The following is a 21,515-nucleotide window of genomic DNA, read 5'->3' as shown; positions in this document are numbered from 1 at the left end:
CATCTCTGAATGTATAACATGTCAAAACTTGAAGCAGATGGAGGCCACACCGAGTGCCACTCCTGCCAGCTAAGATCAGGAAACTGAGGCTAATTTGATAAAATGCAAGATTGTAAGAATCCTGATTGGTCTGATGAGTCAGAGCATTGATCCATTCTGCTTTGCACCAAGCTGTGTAGTGTGCGTCAAACTCAGGTTAAAATTCAGAAAATTCTGGGTTTTTCAGTAATGATATCTGAAAATCTTAGCAGGTCTCTGTGTCTTTTGTCAAGCACATGTTTGGGGCTACACACAAATACCCCAAGTCCCTGAGTGCTTTGTTTTGAATGGTACATAAACACTGGAGCCATTCTCATTCACAATGTTGATAATCCAATTATGGATCCATAATTACCAGCATAATAGAATGTTACCTATCTTTGACAACCCATTTTCGGGTTAATGAAATTTATTTTAATCATCTGTTCCTGATTACATCTAGAGCAGGGTGCCAGGAAATCTGATTACGTCACAGCGCTCTCCTTTTTACTTCTGTTGCTGCCACACAAAAGGTCCCAAATCACTCATTATTCCTGCTGGTAATCAACAAACTGCCTTTTCACAATGTAATCAGCACAGTAACTGAAACTGAAAGCCTATACTTCAGAGAATTGCAGCAGGCTGGTGGCCTGTATATAAAGCTTATGCAGTGCCCAACATAGTGCTGCATTTAAGCTGCATTTATTACAAGAAGTAATAAGAAATAATGAAAACACGCATGAAGGGTGAAATGGCCTACAGCACAAAAAAGGTATGTATCCCAGTGTGTGTCTTATTATTTATGTATTTATGTCATGGATTTCTTATGGTTTAAAGTCAGGAAAATAAGTTCAGATTCTCTGGTACCCGAAAAATAACATTATATGGATTTCACCTCTTGTATTTATTTATTCTTTAAAAAAAAAGAAAAAAAAAGACAGCGACTGGGTCTCGATGTAAGTGCTCTTACTAAAGAAAAACTACAGTGTAAATCCGGAAAAGGAAATAGCGCCGTAGAGGTCACCGAGTTCTCGCGGTGGCAGCCGGGACTTCGGCGGACTGTGTGCCTGCGCTGAGGAAAGGTGCGTGTCCCCAGTGTCCGCTCCGGTCGCCCGGTTAGGAATGCGCCTCACGAACCCGGTGTGTGCTGTAGTATTTGACGAAACGCCAGTGGGGACCGCCGTTTAAGAAGAGTCATGGTTTGGCACTGTTTGTACCATTAGTTTCTCGGCGTGTGAGCTTGATTCATTGAGCTAGCTAGTCGTTAGCCCGCTTCGTTGATTCATACGCACGCTAGCTTCAGTCTGTAGCATACCCGCTAGCCGGTTAGCCAATCCAGAGTCGAGTAGGAGAGAACCAGACTGACTGCTGAACTCAGCCGGCGTTTCGGGGAGAAGCGGCGGCGGTGGTGGTGGCAGGAGGGGGCCGGGAGAACGCGACGGGGTAGAAGTGAGTCAGGAGCGGCTGATGAGTTCAGACCAGAGCGGAGAGCCGCCGCTGCTGCAGGAGGAGGCTGATCCCGGACCGAAGACCGGTGGGAAGGACGAGGCTCCGCTGGGGAGCGAGGGAGGGTCAGGCGGCATGGTGAGTGAGGCCTTCTTTAGCCTGTTAGCTTACTGGCTAAGCGACTGCCGCTTTCTAACAGGGAGACCTGTTAGCACAGTACGCCCCCTCTGCGTAATTAGCTTTGTTATTTATTACACATCTAAAATTAACTCAAACAAGATCAAGAATGAAACTTTGAGCGCGTTTGTGAATGTGTGTGAGTTTTTGCGTGACTGTTTTGTGACTATGTGAGAAAGCGGGACCAGAATCAAAGACTTTCACGACTACTTACTCTACTTGCTGCCAGTACAAGCTTTACTTTTACACACTTGGTGATGGTGGCGGTGTGTGTGTGTGGGGGGGGGGGGTTATAGCAGTAGCTCTACCGCAGCTCATTCAGATAGCTGCTAACTGTAGCTTAGCCGTTGTAACCAGCAAGCTCATTAAGTAGTTTGCTGAGTAATCATTAGCCCGTAAGTTAAGTTTTGACAGAGCTTTAGGATGACTGCGGTGGTATTTGAAGCGGACACGCGCCGAATCAGTTGTTTTCCGTTAGCGGGTGAACGATGCTTCAATTACTGGCCGAATGATAGTGTTCATTCACTCCGTTATCTGTGAGCTAATCGCGGTGCTAGCAGACCTAGCTAGCGCAGTGACATGCGTTGCAAATACCTGGCCTTTGCTGCGCAGCGCAGTCAGCTGACATTGCTTGGCTCGCTGTGGCCTGTAACACAGAAGCGTGCATTGTAACCATGTGTCAAGTTGCACTGCACATAAATGTCCGCGCTTGTCTGAATGGCACAGAGGCCTCTCCTATGGGTATACATCCCGTTCTTATTGTGTGATCGGGGAGGAGAAGTGCCCTGAGCCATACTACCACCGGGAGCTGCTCTTGTCAGGCCAAGTGCTTCTGCAAAAAAGAGCCAGGATCTGTTAGCAGGTGGTGAATGACAATGTGAAGTAAATCTGACAGTTTAGCAGGAAGCTGCCATCCACTTTACACAAGATTAAAAGCACAGTCCACAGTTAGCTCACATCAAGATCACATCGGTGTCTGTAGATCTTAATGTGTCAGTGTGCAATCTATTCTTGGCCACAGATCTTTGCAGGGTCAGGATTTCTTCTGCCAGACCATAGCCGGTTTGGTATGGAGAGTCACATCAGATCTGTGGATAACATACATGGGAAATAAATTTGTGCTGGTGAAGGTAACATGTAACGTGTTCGTTTGCAAATATTTTGACTACACACAGCTTTTATAGTCACCCCTCCTTGAGGTGAACAGGGTAAGGGCTGATTTTGTTGACAGGAGATCACAAGGCCTTATGGGGACATGTGTCACTGGGATGTTCCAGTCATCAGTATAAATTTAATCAATGAAAATCAGCAGACATAGCTGTAGTTGGCTATGACCCATCTACAGCTCCTCTCTTAGTCTATTATGGTGTTGTTGAAGACCATAATTTAGTTTGGCTTTGTTGTCCCCTGGTGTCAGAATCAAAATATTTTATTAATATCAGAGGGAAGTAATTTTCATTCAGATGCACACTTAAAACATAAATGGGGAAAAATACAAATGAAATATAAAATATAAACAAAACTGGATAAAACTAAGGCACTCAAACTGCCATATTAGAACAATACTATAAACATTATAGACAGTGTATTAGTTATAACAGTCTAGGTGTCATAAGGGGGAGTTATAAAGTTTTTTGGCCAATAGTAGGGGTGATTTCATGTGGTGTTTTTGTGGTGTATTGTGGTTGAATGAGTCTTTTGCTGAACATGCTCCTATGGCTGTCCAGCACAAGGTAAAAAGGGTGTGAAGGATTGTTCAATATTGACTGTAACTTGGATTGCATCCTCCTTCCTTAAACCTCTGCTGGAGTAAGGGCAAACATGCCTTGAGACGTGCAGCAGAGGTCTAAAATTTAAAACTCTGTTTCTTAAAAAGGAATAAAAAGCAACCGGGGAAAAAAAGAAGCAAAACTCAGGTGACAGATGTGTAAATGGTCACACATTTGTTAGTCAAAAGAGCCCTTATTTGAATGCGTCTTACGTTTGAAGAACCACTAAAAGCATTAAACAGATGAAACGTTGTGTGCATTTCAGTGCTTAAATATAAACTCTTAAATTTCAACAGTAAAATTTAGATAACTGACAACTTACCTCTGCTCAAAAATAAACATCACTCTGCTTTCAGTGTTTGTCAGAACCAAATTTGATTGATCCTCCTCTTTCTGTTTTAAAGGTCACCTTCAAGGGTGCTGGTTTGAATCCTAATGCCAAGGTGTGGCAGGAGATGCCCGTGGCCCCCAGCGAGACCGTTACCAGCAACCCTCATTGGTCTCCCTCGGATCTCAATGAGGGTAAGAAATGAAAGAGAATGCTAAACTGATTTTATTGCGCTTTACAGCACGTGTTTGGAAAATAAGTTTGAAGGCTTTTTTGGGAAACTGGACATTGTGACACCCATGTCTACTCATGGGATTATTTCCCCTTTTTGAGTCAACACTCCTAACGTTGTTATTGGTGTTTTAAAATAATTTTGGGGCCTTACTACTTTAAAAAAAAAAAAAAAAAAATTCTTAGATGGCATCTGTATAAGTCGCAACTTTTTTCATGTACACAAACAATAAATAGCTAAACCATCAAAGATGTGGGTAAGTTTGAAATAGACTGCTCTTTCTGAATCAGACTCTTTACCTTGTTCACAGGTTATTCTGAGCCTCCGTCTGCTGGGTGCAAGCAGTATACCGTGGGATTCCCGGCCCTGGATAACAGCAGCTCCACAGCAACAGCTGAGATAGCAGTAAATGGAATGGACCCTCCAGAGTTGGGCTTTTCCCCCGCTGAGTCTACAACGGGGACCTCAGGTCAGTCTTGACACAAGAAGTCATCTTCACACACACAGGCTGCAGCTAAAAATTTGTGTTTTTTTCAATACGTCTGAAAACAGGAAATTATGAACAGCTTGAATGCACTGAGGTGGCAGATTGAGTGATCTGATACCATAAAATGTATCAACAGCTTAAAATACAGGACTTTCATGCAGACGTGTTCACAAAACTCTTTGTTCCACGAGGGAAATTTGTCTGGGAGCCAGATGAAACACTGGCTAAACTGAGAGACTGCTGGGTCACACCTAACCTGTAGAGTTATTTGTATTTAATTACCACCCTGACAAAAACCCTGTCTTAATCACTTGTGTTGCTAAGCATATACTCCACTGTGGAAACTTGGAACCACTGGCCCCTGTGTTAGTTACACCTGTGCAATCTAATGCCCCCCCAAGGTCATAGATAAAGGTGTTGTTGTACACCCTGTATGTGTACAACAACACCTTTATCTGAGTTTGAATGGAGTAGAGTAAAAGTCACCTCAATCTAGCCGCTCTTCCAGTAACTCCAACTTTTCCTGTCGCGCTTATGACACGGATGAATCTGACACTGTTGGAGTCATTTCAGTCACTGCTTATAATGTGACATCAGCATATGTCTTTGAAAAGAAAAAGGTTGTGTTGGAAAAATAATGTCATTAATGCTTTTTAACAGAAAACATTTCAATTTTTTTTTTTAACCATTGATTCTTTAATGTTTTACAGTGGATTCAAAAACGGAAGAACAGCCAATCTCTTCTGAGAATTTGCGAGAGTCTCTGAAGAAAGAACTGGAGTATTATTTCTCCAGGTAAGAAGCCAACACCTAAAGCAAATTTTTTTATGCGCAAAATTTAGAAAATAGTTTTCTCTTGACTGTTTGCAGAAGCTAATCTACGTGAATTTATTTATTTATTTTGATTCAGAGAGAACCTCTCAAAGGATTTGTACCTGATGTCCCAGATGGACAGTGATCAGTTTGTCCCTATTTGGACTATTGCCAGTATGGAGAGCATTAAAGTCCTCACTACAGACATGGACCTCATTCTGGATGTGTTGAGATGTAAGTGAAAAGCTGAGGATGGCTCATGTTTAAAAAGGTGTGTACTGATTGGTCTTTTGCCTCAGCTTAAATATTCTTAAACCCACTCTTCCTTCCAGCCTCTCCTATGGTACAAGTGGATGAGAAAGGGGAGAAAGTGCGTCCTAATCACAAGCGGTGCATTATCATTTTGAGAGAAGTTCCCGAAACCACACCTGTTGAGGTAAAAAAAAAACAAAAAAACGTTTGACTGACAGGCCATTAAAGCACTGAAAACATAGTTATATGCTTGAAGTGAGTATGCATTGTATTCAATTCACAGGAAGTGGAGTCATTGTTCAAAAATGACAACTGTCCAAAGGTTATAAGTGTCGAGTTTGCACACAACAACAACTGGTACATCACATTCCAATCGGACACAGATGCTCAACAGGTACTCAGCTCAACTCTTCTTCATCATGTCTAAAGTATTCAGATGAAATCCAGCATCACTAATAGTCGTTTGACTCTTTTTCTTGCCCCCCTAGGCGTACAAGTACTTGAGAGAAGAAGTAAAAACATTTCAGGGAAAACCCATTATGGTGAGTTAAATTAAAATCTGACATTTTGGAAAGGCCCTTCTGTAAACATCTTGACGTCTGTTGACACATTTTCCCCTCTGATTCATACCAACAGGCCAGAATAAAGGCCATCAACACATTTTTTGCAAAGAACGGCTACCGTAGCATGGACAGCAGCCTGTACGCTCAGCAGTCCCAGAGCCAGTCCCAGTACAGCTCTCCGCTCTACATGCAGCACGTCTACCCCCAGCAGCAGTACCCCCTCTACGGCATCGTACCTCCCACCTGGACACCTTCGCCCACACCGTACTTTGAAACGCCTCTGGTGAGATTGACTGTGCTTTTGCTGCTGTGAGACTAACTAAAACCCTCTGTCAGAGGATCTACAGTCAAAGGGGCGAATTCAGTGTAATCTTAAAAGTGTATTGTTAATGTTAATTTATTATTTATAGAAGGGGTTTTTGTCACAGGACTTCAGGGACCATTGCACACCTGCCGACTAATCATCCAAGTTTATTTTGCACTAATCGAAATAACTGCATCTTTACAAATATAGCCAAATACAGTCAGGCATTAATGTCTGTTCTGTGTGATTATTAAAACCCAGAAAACAGAAAGCCACACTTCATGCACCTCAAAGGCTTTTGTCTGCGTTCATCACCAGCATTCAGCACCTAAATATAATGCAGGAAATCAACCGTGAAAAATGTGTTTCGCGCCAGCTGTGGCAGAATCCCTTGTTAGTTATTGCTTCCTTATTTATTGTGATGCTTAAATTCAGGTGCTTTGCTTTCTGAAATGTCAATGACATAAATACACAATGTTGCATAAGAATTGGCTGGGATGTTTTTGTTTTTTTTTCTTTTCTAAAGCCGCTCTACAATGAGCTTACCTATTTTCATCTCCTTGGGGAAAGCTAAACAACAGATATATGCAAAAAAGTGTTGCTTTAAGGAGGATTAGTAAATACTGACTTTTTTATTTATTTTTGCCCCCTTCCACCTCTTGAGCAGGCTCCGTTTCCCAACAGTAGCTTTGTGAATGGATTTGGCTCCGCTGGACACTACAAGACCAGCTCCAGTTCTCTTAATATCTCTCGCCCATTCAACAGAAGCCGGTAAGGATTATTGTTGTGAGCTTTTTGTTTGTTTGTTTGTTTGGGGGGGGGGGGGGGGTCTCTTTTCTCAAACATATTAGAATGTTTTATCACTTGTGTTCTTGTTTGCATGAAGTTAAACAGTGAACATCGGACCATCTCTGTAATACAGTTTGTCTAAAGTTAAAGAGGGAACTGCTCATCACTCCCTGTCTTCTTTTACTTCCCCACAGTGTACCCCTCTATTCAAGAAAGAATGTAATAAATGCCTTCAGGTACCACTGTTATACTATATAATGAGCTTCATTGCTTCCCTCATTTCTTACCATACCGCAGTAGCCAAATGATTAAATACATAACAGGCCCCATGCCTTCTGCCAGGCAGATTTTTATGGCCATAATCATCCTCGTAGTTGTGATAAATGTTTGGTGCCTTTTTATGAGCGTCCTGGATTTGTCTTTCCTTTGATAAATGCTGGCTGCAATCTGATTTCGAGCAACTGGCTTTATTTATTTATTTTTCCAGTTAAGGCCATCTTGCCCTTCTTTGCATTTACATTATTACATGTGACAGCTTCTCTACATCACAACTAACTATCCATCATGTGTAGTCTTTCTTTTTATTTGTGCTGCTTTCATTCGTGACTGTCATCATATGCTGTAACAAAGAAATGCTGACAGGAGTTGAGTGTAGGTCATCTCTGCTGTCAAGCATCAATTCATACACTGCATTTTTGTGCAAAGAGATGACAACTTTTTCAAGCGTGTTCATCACGTTTGTTCAAAAGAAGCTTCACAAAGACATAAGTCAGACCCAGTGATGAGATCATGATGCGCATAGAGGGAAAGAGGGATGGAAGAACTGACTTTGGTTCTCTCTCTTTCTTCATCTTTTCTCTTTGCTCTTTCTTTCTCTCTCTCTGTTCTCCCTGTGGACTTTCAAAGTCAGGAATTTCAGTCCCAACCCAATGAGCGTTCAGATTATGAGATCTGAGGGTCAAAGACCGGTGGGAAGATAAGTTTATGTGAAATCATGCTAATCATACAACATCTAAAAGGTTTATTTGTGGCACAAATCCTGGCAGGTCTTGCAGGGGTGTTGTCAGCTCTGCTCAGTGAGTTAATGATTGGTTGCAGATAGCCAAACACAGTAATTCTGACATCTGAGTTTTAGCTGCTTCAGCCAATCATGACCTCAGTTGTAGTCCAAAACCACCTGCATGTCTACGTTTACTCTGAAGACACAGCATGTTGTCCCATTTCCCTTGCAAACTGTCAAGTTTAGTGTGGTTGCCACCAGTGTTTCCTTTGAACTGACTGAACCGTTTTAGCTTCTTTTCACTAGAAAATAGTTTATTTCCTTTGAAGACTTCAAATGAAATGATGTGTATAGGCTTCTAATTACCTCAGATTGCAGTGCATGATTTTCAGTGTTTTAACACAAGATTTACTCTTAAGTTCATACAGTGGTTTAGGGCTGTGCGATATGACCAAAATCTCATATCCCGATATAAGACATTTATCGTCCCGACAACGATATTTATCACAAAAGTTTTACATTTTCTGTAACTTCTGTGAATCTCGGGCAACTCGACTTGCACAAAGTGTTTTTCACCTGGGCGTCGTGTACCTGGAATCGAGTTTAAACTGACACAATTTTAACAATTTTTGTGAGTATTACACGGCGTGCTGCTGGGAAAAGCCTGTCTTAAGGTTTTTATTTATTTTTTTAGCACCTGACGGCTCTTTTTAGCTTCTCATCCGTGAACACTCTGCATACTATTTCATGTGATTCAGTTTATTTTGAAAAATCTCAACAGGATCTTAAGCTTTATTGTGAAAGGTTTATGTGGAAAATAAACAAGCGGTTTTACCTTTGTTGTTGCTAACGAAATGCATAAAGCAGTTGTCCGTCCGTAGTGTGGGTATTTTAAATATGAGAGAAATTCTACAGTGACCATCAAAACAATGAAAAACTATTGCTGTAAACAGTTCATTTTGCGACACCACGAAACAAACAATAGCGTAATATGAAACGATAGACGTTTTTATATCGTCATCTGAAATATATAGTTATATCGAACAGCCCTACAGTGGTTTAACATCTTATAGCCAACAAATTGGATTAATGTACTTGTAACAGCTGCTGAACTGCTTTCAAAGGCTCTGGATGTGTATTACACAGATCTGTTTCCTTGGAACACATAAGCATAATGTCTTGTGTATTTTATGACTGCAAAAATACACGACTAAAAGTTGGTAAATGTGTAAAAATATAAATCCTGAACGGAATAATTTATATTACGTGGACTTAAGTGTAAAAGCACCAAGCACCTTAACCGAAAGTTATTAAGTTCAGTAGGAAGCACTGGTTGCCAATTTGTATGCAGAGCATTTTAAATGCATAGTAACCTTGATCTTCACTTTCCCCTCACGACAACAGAAACCACGTGAAGCCCCAGGTGAGGCCAAACGACGTGACCTCAGCATCCGTAACACCGGTCCCACTGGAAAGCCTGACCGGACTGCGAAACCCGCAGCCTCCTGCTCCCAACGCTACTGCCGCCGTCTCCACTACTAACACAGTCCAGACAACCACTGACTTGACCATGGCATTCTCGCATCTACCCCCCTCTTCCTCATTGGACGCCAGCGATGACAGTGGGGTAGCTGGACGTGGAAGGTAAGCCTCATCTGTTTCAAACCTGGTCGAATGTTAGAGCTGCTGCTCGTGGGTTAGATTTGATAGGTTATGATATTTCCATCGATTTAAGCAGGTTAGAGTTGACTTGACTTTAACCAAAAGCCATATTTTGAACTAAATGCAGTTTAAATGAGTAAAAGGGTTTTTAGACCTAGACATGAGTGTCATTTCAGTGGGTAGGTACTACTCAGATTTTATTTTATTTTATTTTTTTTTGGTAAATGAAACAAACAAAACAGTCAACTTGGGAGTTCAAAATTCCACTTACAGCATTAGTCATCAACTTGAAGACTAAAACTAAACTTTTTTTTTGCTTTTTTGGCAAGTCTCATGTACTGCTCCCTGCCAGGAGCATGCCTCACTGTGTCCCCAGTGTCAACAGCAGCATCTGTGCTTGAGCTAGTTGCACATGTTCTTTTTTTTTTTGTCTGTTGCTTCAAACATTTTCTTTCTGATTTATATGTAAACATCAAATGATGTCATTGAAATTTGCTTATTGACTGACGCATGCTTAATGGATTTGGCATGCATATGACTTTTGACTGACTTGACTCCTTATTCACACCTTATTTATTTGTATTTCAGACGTACGACCTACAGAGGAACACGGAGGAGGCGAGAAGAAGAAAGGATTGCGGTAAACAGCAATTACCTATGGCCATAAAACTTGTATGTTGTGTTTAAAACCATGAACCATGTAATGATATTTCTGCCCGTTGGCTCTGTTTTTAATTCCTTTTCTCAGAGGCCTGTACCCTTAACAGAGGTCAAGGTTTCACCACCCAAGTTTGACCTGGCTGCTACCAACTTCCCTCCTCTTCCGGGCTGTGTGGTCAGCACACAGGGGGAGCCAGTGTTAGAAAACCGGATGTCGGATGTAGTACGTGGTTTGTACAGGGACAAGGTAAGAAAATGAGTTTGTAAATCTCTTGAACAATGATGCATAGAAAGCATTATTGAGATGAGGACTGCACAAGTGTAACATTCATGCACTTTGCTTTTTATAGGCAGAACAAGCCAATAAAGAAGCCACTGCGAGTCCAGGTTCAGGTCAAGTCACAGAGGAAGCTGTGGCTGTCATAAGTCCTGCCCCGGCAGCAGCAAAATCTGCTACTCAACCACTTGGACCTTCAGCCTCTGGGTATGATTGTCTCTGCTCTTAATTTGAGCATGTTTTGTTCTTACAATAAAACTTAAAATGTTAGCTTTGCTAACTGAACCTCTTGTCCTGATAGTACTGTTCGTCAGGAGAAGAGAGTCGAACGGGTGGAACCTACGACTCAAAAACCAACTCCACGCACACCTGTCAAAACTCCCGGCAACCCCGCCTCCACACAGCCTGTGCCTAGCTCCAGGCCTCAGACCTCTGCTGCTTCCACACCAGCCACACCCAGCACGGCTGCCCCTGCGACAGCCGCTCTTCCCACCCCTGCACAGGTGAGAATCTGACTTTCCTGTTGTTGCTGCCGCCACATGAGCACAGTTGTCTTCCTGATGATGAGATCTTTTGCGCATAGAGGGAAAGTGAGGTAGTGAATTGACTGGCTTTGGCTCTATCCCTCATCTCTGTCACTCTTTTTTTTTCTTCTCTCTCTCTCTCATTTCACCCCAACCCCACCCCCCATGCTTTTGTCTCACCAAAAGTCCAGAATTTTCACTCCTACCCCAATGAGCGTCAAGATTATGAGATCTGAGGGTTTGACTGGAAGGGTGCTAAAACTCAGTAAATGAGTGTATGTTTTACCCATCTTAAAAATGTTTTTTCTGTTTTTGTTTAGGAGCCCCGTAAACTCAGCTACGCCGAAGTGTGTCAAAGGCCACCCAAGGACCCTCCCCCTGCATCCCCTGCCCCGGCCACCCCGGCCACCTCTAGCACTGCGTCGGGCCAGCCACTACGTGAATTGCGCGTGAACAAGGCCGAGGAGCCGGGCTCCAGCAGCAGTCCTGGAGACAAGCACGAGAGAAGCCACGACAGGGAGGGGGGATGGGAATGCAAGGAGAGCCGGCCACCGCGTGAACGTGACTCTCAAGGCTACCACCGCAGCAATGGTCCCAGGGGCACCGGGGGCCTCAAGTTCCGGGACCATAGGCGTCCTCCACCACCCCGACGCAGCTCCCCGCAGGGAGGATACAGGCACACTGGAAAAGAGCAGAACATCCCACCAGTATCGCCAAAATAAAAACTTGATATCAATAGAAAAAGATGTATGAATATATACATGGATATATATAATTATATAAAAATGAATAACATAAAAGCAACAACAATTATGGTAGCCACCTTCCCCACCCCCCTGGAACATGTCCAAAGAGAGGCTTTTAAAGTGGCAATGAGACTGACATCCAGGACTTATGGGCAAAATGACACCTGAAGAACTTTGACGAGTGATTGGAAAAGAAACAAAAACGTTGTTTTGGCCTTCAGAAATACGCTTAAAAGAATTTAAGTGTGACTTACCTGAAGGTTGTTGATTCGTTCATGCTCCGCTAGGGAAAGGTGGGATGCTGGGCCTCGTAAATGGCCCTCTACCTTTTTTTTTTTTTTTTCTTTTTTTTTTTTAATTAAAGAATAGATGTTGGTCTGCAAGAACAATATGCACTAAGAAAAAAGAACATGCATATATGTCATGTACATATACAAAGATATCACTAACACGCAATGAGACATCAGTTTTTGTTTTGTTTTTTCTCTTGTGTGCTTAGGTTTGCAAGTATGACTGAAGGGTTGACTGATGTCTGTGTATGCATCGATTGTTAAGCTAAATGACTGAAGTGCTGCAGGGTGCTGTCGCACTGATGTAATGATATTGAGAACATTTTGATTTTTACAGCAGAGATTCTGAATCGTCCTGAAACGGGACAATGTGGTCTTCTAATGTATATCAATGAATTGTGTTCTATGGTGGTATTTTGATCCTGGTTCATGATTGGCTTAAACGCTCTCCGTCAGATTATCAGAAGGTGTTGACATGCACCGCGGTCAGATGTGTGATTTTTCTTCAAAGCCCGGATGCTCTGTAGGGGGGGCTCACTGGGCTGTTAGCCACGGTGAACCTGCTAGCCTGGTCCAAAGTTTTTCACGTTGAGTTTTACGTGTTTTGAGTTTAACTGTTCCGATGAATTCAGAATATCGTCATGTTGATTATCAGTCAGGTTCTCTGTTTACATGTTTTGTTGTGGGTTTTGTTTTTTGGGGGGATCGTGTGTTTTCATGAGGAAAAACAAATAGGTTTTTGCTAAGATTTGACTGCTTGGTGCGCCCAGTGGTTTTAGGCAAGGTTTGGCTTTTCTACATCATCATCATCATCACGGGATATCCAGGTTAAGCTTATCTGTGAATTTGTTCTTAACAATGGCATAATGTCAAAAAAAATAGACTGAGTGCTGTTAGCTAATGATGATAGCTATTTACTATCAGGCAGCCAAGTTGTGGATATAAAGGAAATTGGAATATTTTCACGTGCTACGTGCCAGCTGGCTGCGATTATAGTGTGCTAGGATAAAGTTTAGATTTTTATTGATGAGGTCTGCTAATGTAATCTTTGGGGGAACTCTTTGGCCCAGTGAAACTGGATTTTGAAAAAGCTGTAGAGGTGTAGTAACCTATGCTATATTGTAATAACCCTTCACTAGAAACGTGTGTGGGAGAATGTAATTGTTCTAGTATTGAATTTACGGAGGGAGGCTTTTGACCAGTCAATCCACCAGATTGTTTTGTGCTTTTAGGGTGAGTTTGCTGTTTTGTTTTGTTTTGTTTTCCTTTTGTTTTGTTTTTCTTCTAAGTTTTGGAAAACAAACAGGTTAACTTAGAATTTGAAGTTTGACTCACTGTATGTATTGCTTTCTTAAATTTATTTATTTTAATTCTAATGCAGCGCTTTTCTCCCAATCTTGGTAGGCTGGTTTCCCCAAAGTTGTGTGAAATCGCATTGGCAAAAATGAAAAAAATCACATATGACATTTCTGTACCGATTAAGATGTCAGCTGAGAGAAAATACTTGTTGCGTTGACTTTGGGATTAGTAATGCAGTAAACGAGTATCCAATCACTGGAGCTGTTTTTTGTTTTGTTTTTTTCATTAATAAGTATGAGCAGCTAGTGATTTAGTATAATTAAAGAAATGCACTAACTTTGTTTTTAAAAAGAATCTTACTCATGAGTAATGTGAAATCATTTTAGAAGCATATGGTTGATGTTGACAGGCTTGCAAAAATACCTACAGGATTTGCTCCCCCCCCACCCCCCCCCCCCCCCAAAAAAAAAAAATATGTTTGGGTTATTTTCTGTTAATTTGGGTTGGGGTGGCAAATGGAAATGTAGTCATGAATCAACCAAGTGTTTGAGACACAATCTTAGAACTGTATGAAATGTCACCAAAAATAAATTATTTTGATTTGGCTTCCCAGTGTCACATTTATTACTGTTGTTTTGTTTTAAGCACCTACACGAAACATATGTTTTCTTTTAGTGTATCAAGCTGTTAATAGAACTACAGACTGAATATCCTGCATCTCTGATCATTTGTTACATTGTTTATTTTAATTTTATTGTTTTTAAAACATTTAAAGTCAAAAAGAGCAGACAACATTTTTCCAGTCTTCCACTGTGAAATTGTGTGTATTGCAGCTTCAGTCTTCTCTTCTCAGCTGACAGAAATGTGGTCTTCTGCTGCTGTAGCACATCTGCTTCAAGGTCCAATGTGTTCAGAGAGGCTCTTCCGCATACTTCTGTTGTAGCAAGTGGTTATTTGAGTGACTATTTGCTCGAAGCTGGTTGGCCAATCTGCCACCAACAAGGTATTTTGACACAGACCTGCCACATGGTGAATATCATTTTATCAGACCATTCTCAGTAAATGGCTGTAGGGGGAAATCCCAGTGGATCAGACATTTTGTTGGTCTCAGTTCCACCATCAGGCCAGGGTCTTTCTGTGTGGAGTTTGCATGTTCTTCCCGTGTTTGCGTGGGTTCTCTCCAGGTACTCCGGCTTCCTCACAAATTCCAAAGACATGCAGTTAGTGGGAATAGGTTAATTGGTAACTCTAAATTGCCCATAGGTGTGAATATGAGTGTGAATGGTTGTCTCTTTCTTAGCCCTGCAGCAAACTAGCGACCTGTCCAGAGTGTACCCTGCCTCTCGCTCTGAGACAGCTTGGATAGGCTTCAGCCCCCTCCCCAACAAGGATAAGCGGAAGAGAATGGATTCATGCATTTCAGCTGGTACAGGGTCTAGATTTTTCACTGCAATGCCACAGGTGGTGTTAATAAGTATTGTGTCACTCCATAAAAATTTTTCACTGCCTCCCCCCTGAATGACAAATTTCATTTGGCTTCATGCACTCTTATGATGATTCATAATTGCTGGAAAACAACAAAAATAAATAAAATTAGCACATATCTTGTGGGGGAGCTTTCCTCCTGCTGTAGAGCCCCCTAAGCTGCCCACCTTGTACAAACTAATTGCTTGTTTGTCTAAAAGCCTCTTATAGCCTTTATTTTCTTAGGAGATAATGATACAATAAATAATTTTTAAGTGTTTTTGTCAATAATTTCTTGATTCTGTTTACGTATAGGGGATTTTGACATATTTTTCTGAAGAGGTATGTACCACCCTGCCTAGACATTTTGCCCCCCCCCCCCATGTGAAATTTTCTAGATCCGCCGCTGACGTATGTGGTTCGGCTACCCATTTTTAGGCGCGTATGCTGAGAGTTGATGTCGGCATGGGACTATCAGGTTCAGGATTAGGTTAAACCTTAGGGATAAAGTAAGAAGATGATAAAAACTTCTTATCCTTAGCTAGTACTCTCCTGATCATCGGAGTCCAACTCCCCACCTCCTCTGCCGCTGTTTCTGCTAGCTGAGCCCCTAACATGGACATAAACTGAAAGAATCCGTGGCACGCCGGTGGTAGCCTGCCGTGCCGTCATACATGCTTTTATTGGGATAAGTGAGTACACTTGGCGAGGACGTGGAGTTCTGCCAGGCCCCGTAAACGTCGGTGTTCAGAGAAAATGTCAGGTTATACCAAATTACTGCGGACAGTCAGCGTCCACTCTGCCCGCGTTTAAATACCGAGGTTCGAGACAGAGGGCGTGGCCCTAGTGGTGACGTTTCGTGTTTATGTGAAAGCTAGCAGCGGTCGGTCTATACAGTAACCTGCCAGACCTTCAAGCCGTGGACTGTAAACGGTATGGGTTTTCACCAGCATTGTTTAATTCTTGTTGATTCGTGCGAGCTGTGTTGGAAGGCGAGTTTACAAGTAGTTGGTAATTATGTCAGCGGTTTTTCTCCGTCTGTGAGTGTCGTTTGTTCCTGCATCTCCAAGCTAACATTACCTCACAGCTAGCTAGCCTAGCTAGCAGGATAGTGGGAAGTGTAGCCGGGTATGATTGTTTTTCTTTTGCCTATAAACTCCTCCGGTCAGCGCGAAGTAACCCTTGTGGTTTCTACGTCAACGTTAAAGCTTTTACTTGATTGTAAACCTTGTGTCATTGTTGCAGACTTTGTTTATTTTTGCAGAGTGAGCTAAGGTTAGCTGTGTGTGTCAGTCATTTGTTAAAAGCAGCGGCGATAGCTGCATATATATATATATATATATATATATATGGCTGACAAGTGGGTCGTATCTACTTCAGTTAGGTAGCAACAGCAAAATAAAGTTGGGTGTCATCTCCCTGATTACAGCTGAGCCTTGCACCATCTAGATTATACGACAAGACATCGTGTCCAACCCAAACAGATAATAGTCGGGAAAGATAATTTTGAATATTAATTTTGGTATTTTAACAAAGCTGTGTGAAATTTCTGTCTTTAGTTAAACAATTTCTAACACATTCTGTATGTAAACTGAAAATATTTTGTATTTATAGCAAGCATATAACTCATCAAACCAAACTACTGGTATACTGAATAAAACAGGTCTGCGTGCATACTTAGGCACGATAAACTGTGAAATGTCTGTTTTATATTCTGTTGACTTATTTAAGATTCACTGTGTCTTAGAAGTTGTAATCAAGCAATTTTTAAAAACTGTGTTTCAGTGTGCCATAGCGTCACCCCTGCCTGGGTGCAATGCTCTTCTGTTACACATGAGCTCTACTATGTGGTACATCATGCAAAGCATTCAGAGTAAATATTCCCTGTCTGAGCGGCTCATCCGAACAATTGCAGCCATTCGCTCATTCCCGCACGACAATGTGGAGGATCTTATCCGTAAGGTAGGCTTGCTTATCTTCCAGTCAAAGTGACGTAAACAATCCCCTGTAGTGTCATGAGTGTAATGTTGATATTGTTATTTCCTGGCTGATTAAGGGTGCTGATGTGAATCGGATGCATGGCACTCTCAAACCCCTGCACTGTGCCTGTATGGTTGCTGATGCTGACTGTGTGGAGCTGCTGCTGGAGAAGGGGGCAGAGGTATGTTACAGCTGCACACGGAAGTTTTTCATATTCACTTTAGATTTATTCGGCACCTTTTAAAGGTTTTGGCCTTAAGGCGGGTAAGTATGCATGCAAACACAGTCAGTGTAAGTGTGAGCAGGACAAAAGTTAAAAGCTTTCTAAATGTAAAGAAGACACCTAGCATTGTTTACACTGAAGGATTCATGTTGAGTCATGATCTGAAACCACTGGCTGTCTGGAAAGATAGGGAAATTGTATCAGTTTATTTTAGTAGTACTGTGTACATGTGGTGGGGATATGGGAGAATTTAAAGGGTTAATCGTTACAATTATTTGATGGAAACTATCCTCTGTAAATTGAGTTTTACTTTCAGGTCTCACAGCATTCACATTCATTCCCTGTTTCTTTAGATGATCACTGAGCAGTTTTCATTTGGACTATTTGGTAGACTGTCGTTCTTTTGTTTTTGATATAATTTAATGGTGCAAACAATTTCTGAATCATCTGGTTATTCCATTTCACCCTCCTTTTACATCTGTGCTGCAACACATGAGCCAAAATATCTGGCAGGCGTTGAGATGCCTACACAGTCACTTCTCAGGGCACCCTGCAGCTTTGTGCTATTTAATTAAGTCTTGTTGGCATAAGACTGCTCATTATACTGAATTTTCTCATCAGGTAAATGCTTTGGATGGCTATAATCGTACAGCACTGCACTATGCAGCAGAGAAGGATGAGAGCTGTGTGGAGCTGCTGTTGGAATATGGAGCCCAGCCAAATGCCCTGGATGGCAATAAAGACACTCCTCTTCACTGGGCCGCCTTCAAAGATAATCCTGAGTGTGTAAGGGCCCTGCTGGAGAGCGGGGCCTGTCCCAATGCCCGTGACTATAACAATGACACACCTCTTAGCTGGGCAGCAATGAAAGGCAACCTTGAAAGTGTCAAAGTGCTATTAGACTATGGAGCGCAGGTCCATGTAACTAACCTGAAGGGCCAGACCCCTATCTCCCGGCTGGTGGCCCTGTTGGCCCGAGGCCTGGGCACCGAACAAGAGGAAGAGTGTTTGGAGCTACTGTGTCGAGCAGCAGGGAGGTTTGAGATTCGACGGGCCGACGGCACCCTTCCCAGGGAGCTGAGTAAAGATCCCCAGCTGCTGGCGAGGCTGACCAACATGGTGGCTCAGGCGCCCACGCTTCGCTCTCTGGCACGCTGTGCAGTACGGCAAAGTCTCGGAGTGCAATTCCTCCCCACGGCTGTCAAAGAGCTTCCTTTACCAGAGACTATCAAAGACTATCTGCTGTTGAGAGACTGAAAATGAAGCTGTTTCTTCAGACCTCACTGGCTCATTATTAAAGAGCTCATCACACTGCATTGCACACTGCAAGGAAGTGTCTCCACGGTATTAAAGAGTTGTCCAACCTTTCTGCAATTTATTACAATATATGTGATAGGAGGAATGATGAACTTAATGTATTTTTCTTTACAAAAAATCTAAATAAGCAGTGAGTGAACTGCAGATGAATATATTTTCATTTGTAGAATCAAGTTGGCACCAGTGCATTCTCCTCATGCGTTTAGTATCTCAAAGCCTGTTTTAAGGAAATCTTTCCCACTTTCTTTGCAGAAAGAAAGTATAACATCAGGTTTATTCAGCTCCATCATAGTAACGGTGTATGTATGTGCATCTAATCATCCAGCTGTTTTGGTTCATGAATAGTCAGAAATTAAAGTTATTATCTTGCCTGCTAAATTCACAGGAAGTATGAATGTTACTTTTTAAAATGTAAATATAATTTAAAAGAGTTTGCCACAGACAATGAGGAAAGTCATAAATTACAGAATGAGTATATGCTCGTTATACCTTTTTAGAGTGAAACAAACAGTTGATGAATGAGCACTCATGTCCTGTATTTGTAATAGAGTGTGTCGTGTGAAGGTGGTTTATATGTTGGCGTTGGAGTGGTCATCTTTCTCTCTGACACCCTGAAGAGCTCATGCTGCAGTCATTTTTGATATACCAATAGAAGTAAACACATCAGATTTAAAGAAAGCAGAGTGTGGGGGTTAACACAGCAAGAACGTCCTGGATCACTGGATGGCTGGTGCGAAGTTTTCATGTTCTCCCCATGCCTGCGTGGGTTTTCTCTGGGTTACTCCAGGTTACTCCCACGCTCTGAGAACATGCATGTTAGGTTAACTAGAGAATTGGCTGTGAGTGTTCGTTTTTCTCTGTGTTAGCTCTGTGGCAGACTGGCGGCCTGTTGGGGTTGCACCGTTCTTTTTGTCCTGTGACTGCTGGGATGGATAGCCCCACCCCACCAAAAAAAAAAGTGAGGCTCAAAAATGGATAGAAGAAAACACTTGAGCAGATTAGAAATTATGCCAGATGGCAGCGGTTTTATTTATGTCGATGCAGCAGAAGGTTGGTAACTATTACTGGTTTCACATGATGTGCCAGGCACACTAACTTTGCCTCCATAGTCTTTGGAAGTTCTTCTGCTCTGATAGCAAGTCTGCAGTCTTGTGATTTAGTATTTATTTGGTCTATATTTTAATAAAATGAAATAAAAAGTTGCAGTTCCAGTTGCCAATAAGGAATAAAGTTGTTGTTTTTTGTTTTGTTTTTATTATCAGTGGAAGTTTTCAGTCTTAACTTGCAAAAGTTTGTGTTTCAAGGGTGCTCGCTGGTCCAACATTTTGCAGGATATTTGAAAGTGACTTTATTTTAAATTGTTACGTATTAGGACCATGATATGGCATGATGACTAAGTTTGTGTCTTTGAAGGATTCACTAACTTGCAATTTGTTAAAGCACTTGTCTACAATCTGACAATTTCTGTGCTTGATTATGTTTGCCTTTCTACAAATGTGTAAAAGTTAACCTCTAGATCATGTCTTGTGTACACCAGCAAAGGTGCTTTTTTTCTTCTTTGTAAACATACTGCAAGTAAATGCCTTTATATTCCAGCTCACTCTTTTCTCTCTGCTCTTCACAAAAATCACACATTGATAGCTCATATATATCAAGTCACAATTAATTACATCTAATAGAGAATACTTGATGTCTATACCTGTTATTGACTGCGCTGTGATTGTTTTACAATATGCATATACAACACAGGTTATATCTAATAACAAACTGTTACAGTAAGCACTGTCACTGATGACCAAACATTCACAGTGACAGCGTTTTAAAACACGAGCCATGATGTTTTTTTAAAACTTTGTTCCTGCTTCTGGCATGTCAAATATCTTTCATTAAAGAGACCATATACCAAGTGCAATTATTAAAGCTCAGTGCATGGCTACAGGCTACCATGAACTGAACATAACATAACATATGTAGCTTTGTCAAAATATACACTCATGTGTTACTTTCTTTAGATGCATCTTGCTAGTACTGGGTTGGACCCCTTTTTTACTTCCAGAGCTTCTTTAATTCTTCATAACAAGGTTCGACAGCTGGAAACATTTTTAAGAAATTTTGGGCCATATTGACATGACGACATGACATAGTTGTGCAGATTTGGGGGCCACAGGTCCACCATGTGAAGCACCCGATCCACCACATCCCAAGCGTGCTCTAGTGAACTCATTGTCATTGTACAAGAAACCAGTTTGAGATGATTTGAGCTTTGTAACATGGTGCATTTTTCAGCTGCAAGCAGCCACCAAAGATAGCTACACTGTGGTTATGAAGGGACGGACATGTTCAGCAATAACACTCAGACTGTGGCATTTAAATGATGCTTAGTTGTTACTACGTGGTCCAAAGTGTGCCAAGAAAATATCCCTTCACCATTACACCACCGGCAGACAGTTACACGGCAGGATAGATCCGTGCTTTCATGTTGTTTTTTTATTCTGACCCTATGCTCATCAGACCAGAAAGCGTTTTTCGAATCCTTTGTGCTTTGTTTTAGGCAAGCTTCACTTTCCTGTTCTCAGCTGTCAGGAGTAGCATACGGTGTGGTCTGCTGCTGCTGTAGCCCTTATGCTTTGTGGTTCCATGTTCAGAGATGCTCTTTTGCATACCTTGGTTTTAAGGAGTGGTTATTTGAGTTACTGTTCCCTTCCTATTAGGTCTAAGCAGTCCAACTATTCTCCTTTCCCATTCTCATGTGCATTTTGGACTTCATCAGGTCGTCTTCATCTCTAATTGCCAAAATGCATTGAGTTGTTGCCATGTAATTGGCTGATATTTGTGTTAATGTACAGTTGAAAAGTGTACCTAATAAAGTGACCAGTGGGTGTATAACCTAAATTC

The 21,515-nt window shown here is 41.8% G+C and overlaps 2 protein-coding genes across 3 annotated transcripts; both read left to right on the top strand.

The window, feature by feature from the left end:
* The first annotated feature begins 1,085 nt into the window (after nucleotides 1-1,085).
* larp4aa (La ribonucleoprotein 4Aa) lies at nucleotides 1,086-14,082 on the top strand. Of its 2 annotated transcripts, XM_085344589.1 has the most exons (17): nucleotides 1,086-1,602; nucleotides 3,815-3,932; nucleotides 4,281-4,439; nucleotides 5,168-5,252; nucleotides 5,368-5,504; nucleotides 5,603-5,706; nucleotides 5,806-5,916; nucleotides 6,011-6,064; nucleotides 6,159-6,368; nucleotides 7,057-7,160; nucleotides 7,373-7,414; nucleotides 9,583-9,822; nucleotides 10,429-10,480; nucleotides 10,589-10,747; nucleotides 10,851-10,984; nucleotides 11,079-11,280; nucleotides 11,622-14,082. In XM_085344589.1, exons 1-17 carry the CDS (start codon nucleotides 1,486-1,488, stop codon nucleotides 12,021-12,023), a joined length of 2,430 nt encoding a protein of 809 aa, XP_085200715.1. In that variant the 5' UTR covers nucleotides 1,086-1,485; the 3' UTR covers nucleotides 12,024-14,082. The 2 variants fall into 2 exon arrangements, with proteins under 2 accessions (XP_085200715.1, XP_085200716.1); XM_085344590.1 differs by lacking the exon at nucleotides 7,373-7,414.
* A 1,891-nt stretch (nucleotides 14,083-15,973) lies between these two features.
* Nucleotides 15,974-19,718, top strand: asb8 (ankyrin repeat and SOCS box containing 8). Its single transcript, XM_085344821.1, has 4 exons — nucleotides 15,974-16,033; nucleotides 16,886-17,062; nucleotides 17,157-17,261; nucleotides 17,925-19,718. Exons 2-4 carry the CDS (start codon nucleotides 16,934-16,936, stop codon nucleotides 18,558-18,560), a joined length of 870 nt encoding a protein of 289 aa, XP_085200947.1. The 5' UTR covers nucleotides 15,974-16,033; nucleotides 16,886-16,933; the 3' UTR covers nucleotides 18,561-19,718.
* Nucleotides 19,719-21,515: the final 1,797 nt, after the last annotated feature.

This window comes from Diplotaxodon limnothrissa, linkage group LG20, assembly GCF_057381915.1.
Source record: "Diplotaxodon limnothrissa isolate DT_005_m linkage group LG20, D_limnothrissa_male_GT1.1, whole genome shotgun sequence".
In the NCBI taxonomy this organism is placed as follows: domain Eukaryota; kingdom Metazoa; phylum Chordata; class Actinopteri; order Cichliformes; family Cichlidae; genus Diplotaxodon; species Diplotaxodon limnothrissa.
Note: the sequence above shows the minus strand (reverse complement) of the source record. Positions and strands in the feature narration are given on the sequence as shown.

Coding starts and splice junctions, on each gene's coding strand:
- asb8 (XM_085344821.1), top strand. CDS start 16,934: ATGAGCTCTACTATGTGGTACATCATGCAAAGCATTCAGAGTAAATAT. Junction 17,063..17,156: donor TGGAGGATCTTATCCGTAAG/GTAGGCTTGCTT, acceptor TGGCTGATTAAG/GGTGCTGATGTGAATCGGAT. Junction 17,262..17,924: donor TGCTGGAGAAGGGGGCAGAG/GTATGTTACAGC, acceptor TTTTCTCATCAG/GTAAATGCTTTGGATGGCTA.
- larp4aa (XM_085344589.1), top strand. CDS start 1,486: ATGAGTTCAGACCAGAGCGGAGAGCCGCCGCTGCTGCAGGAGGAGGCT. Junction 10,985..11,078: donor CTTGGACCTTCAGCCTCTGG/GTATGATTGTCT, acceptor TTGTCCTGATAG/TACTGTTCGTCAGGAGAAGA. Junction 11,281..11,621: donor CTCTTCCCACCCCTGCACAG/GTGAGAATCTGA, acceptor GTTTTTGTTTAG/GAGCCCCGTAAACTCAGCTA.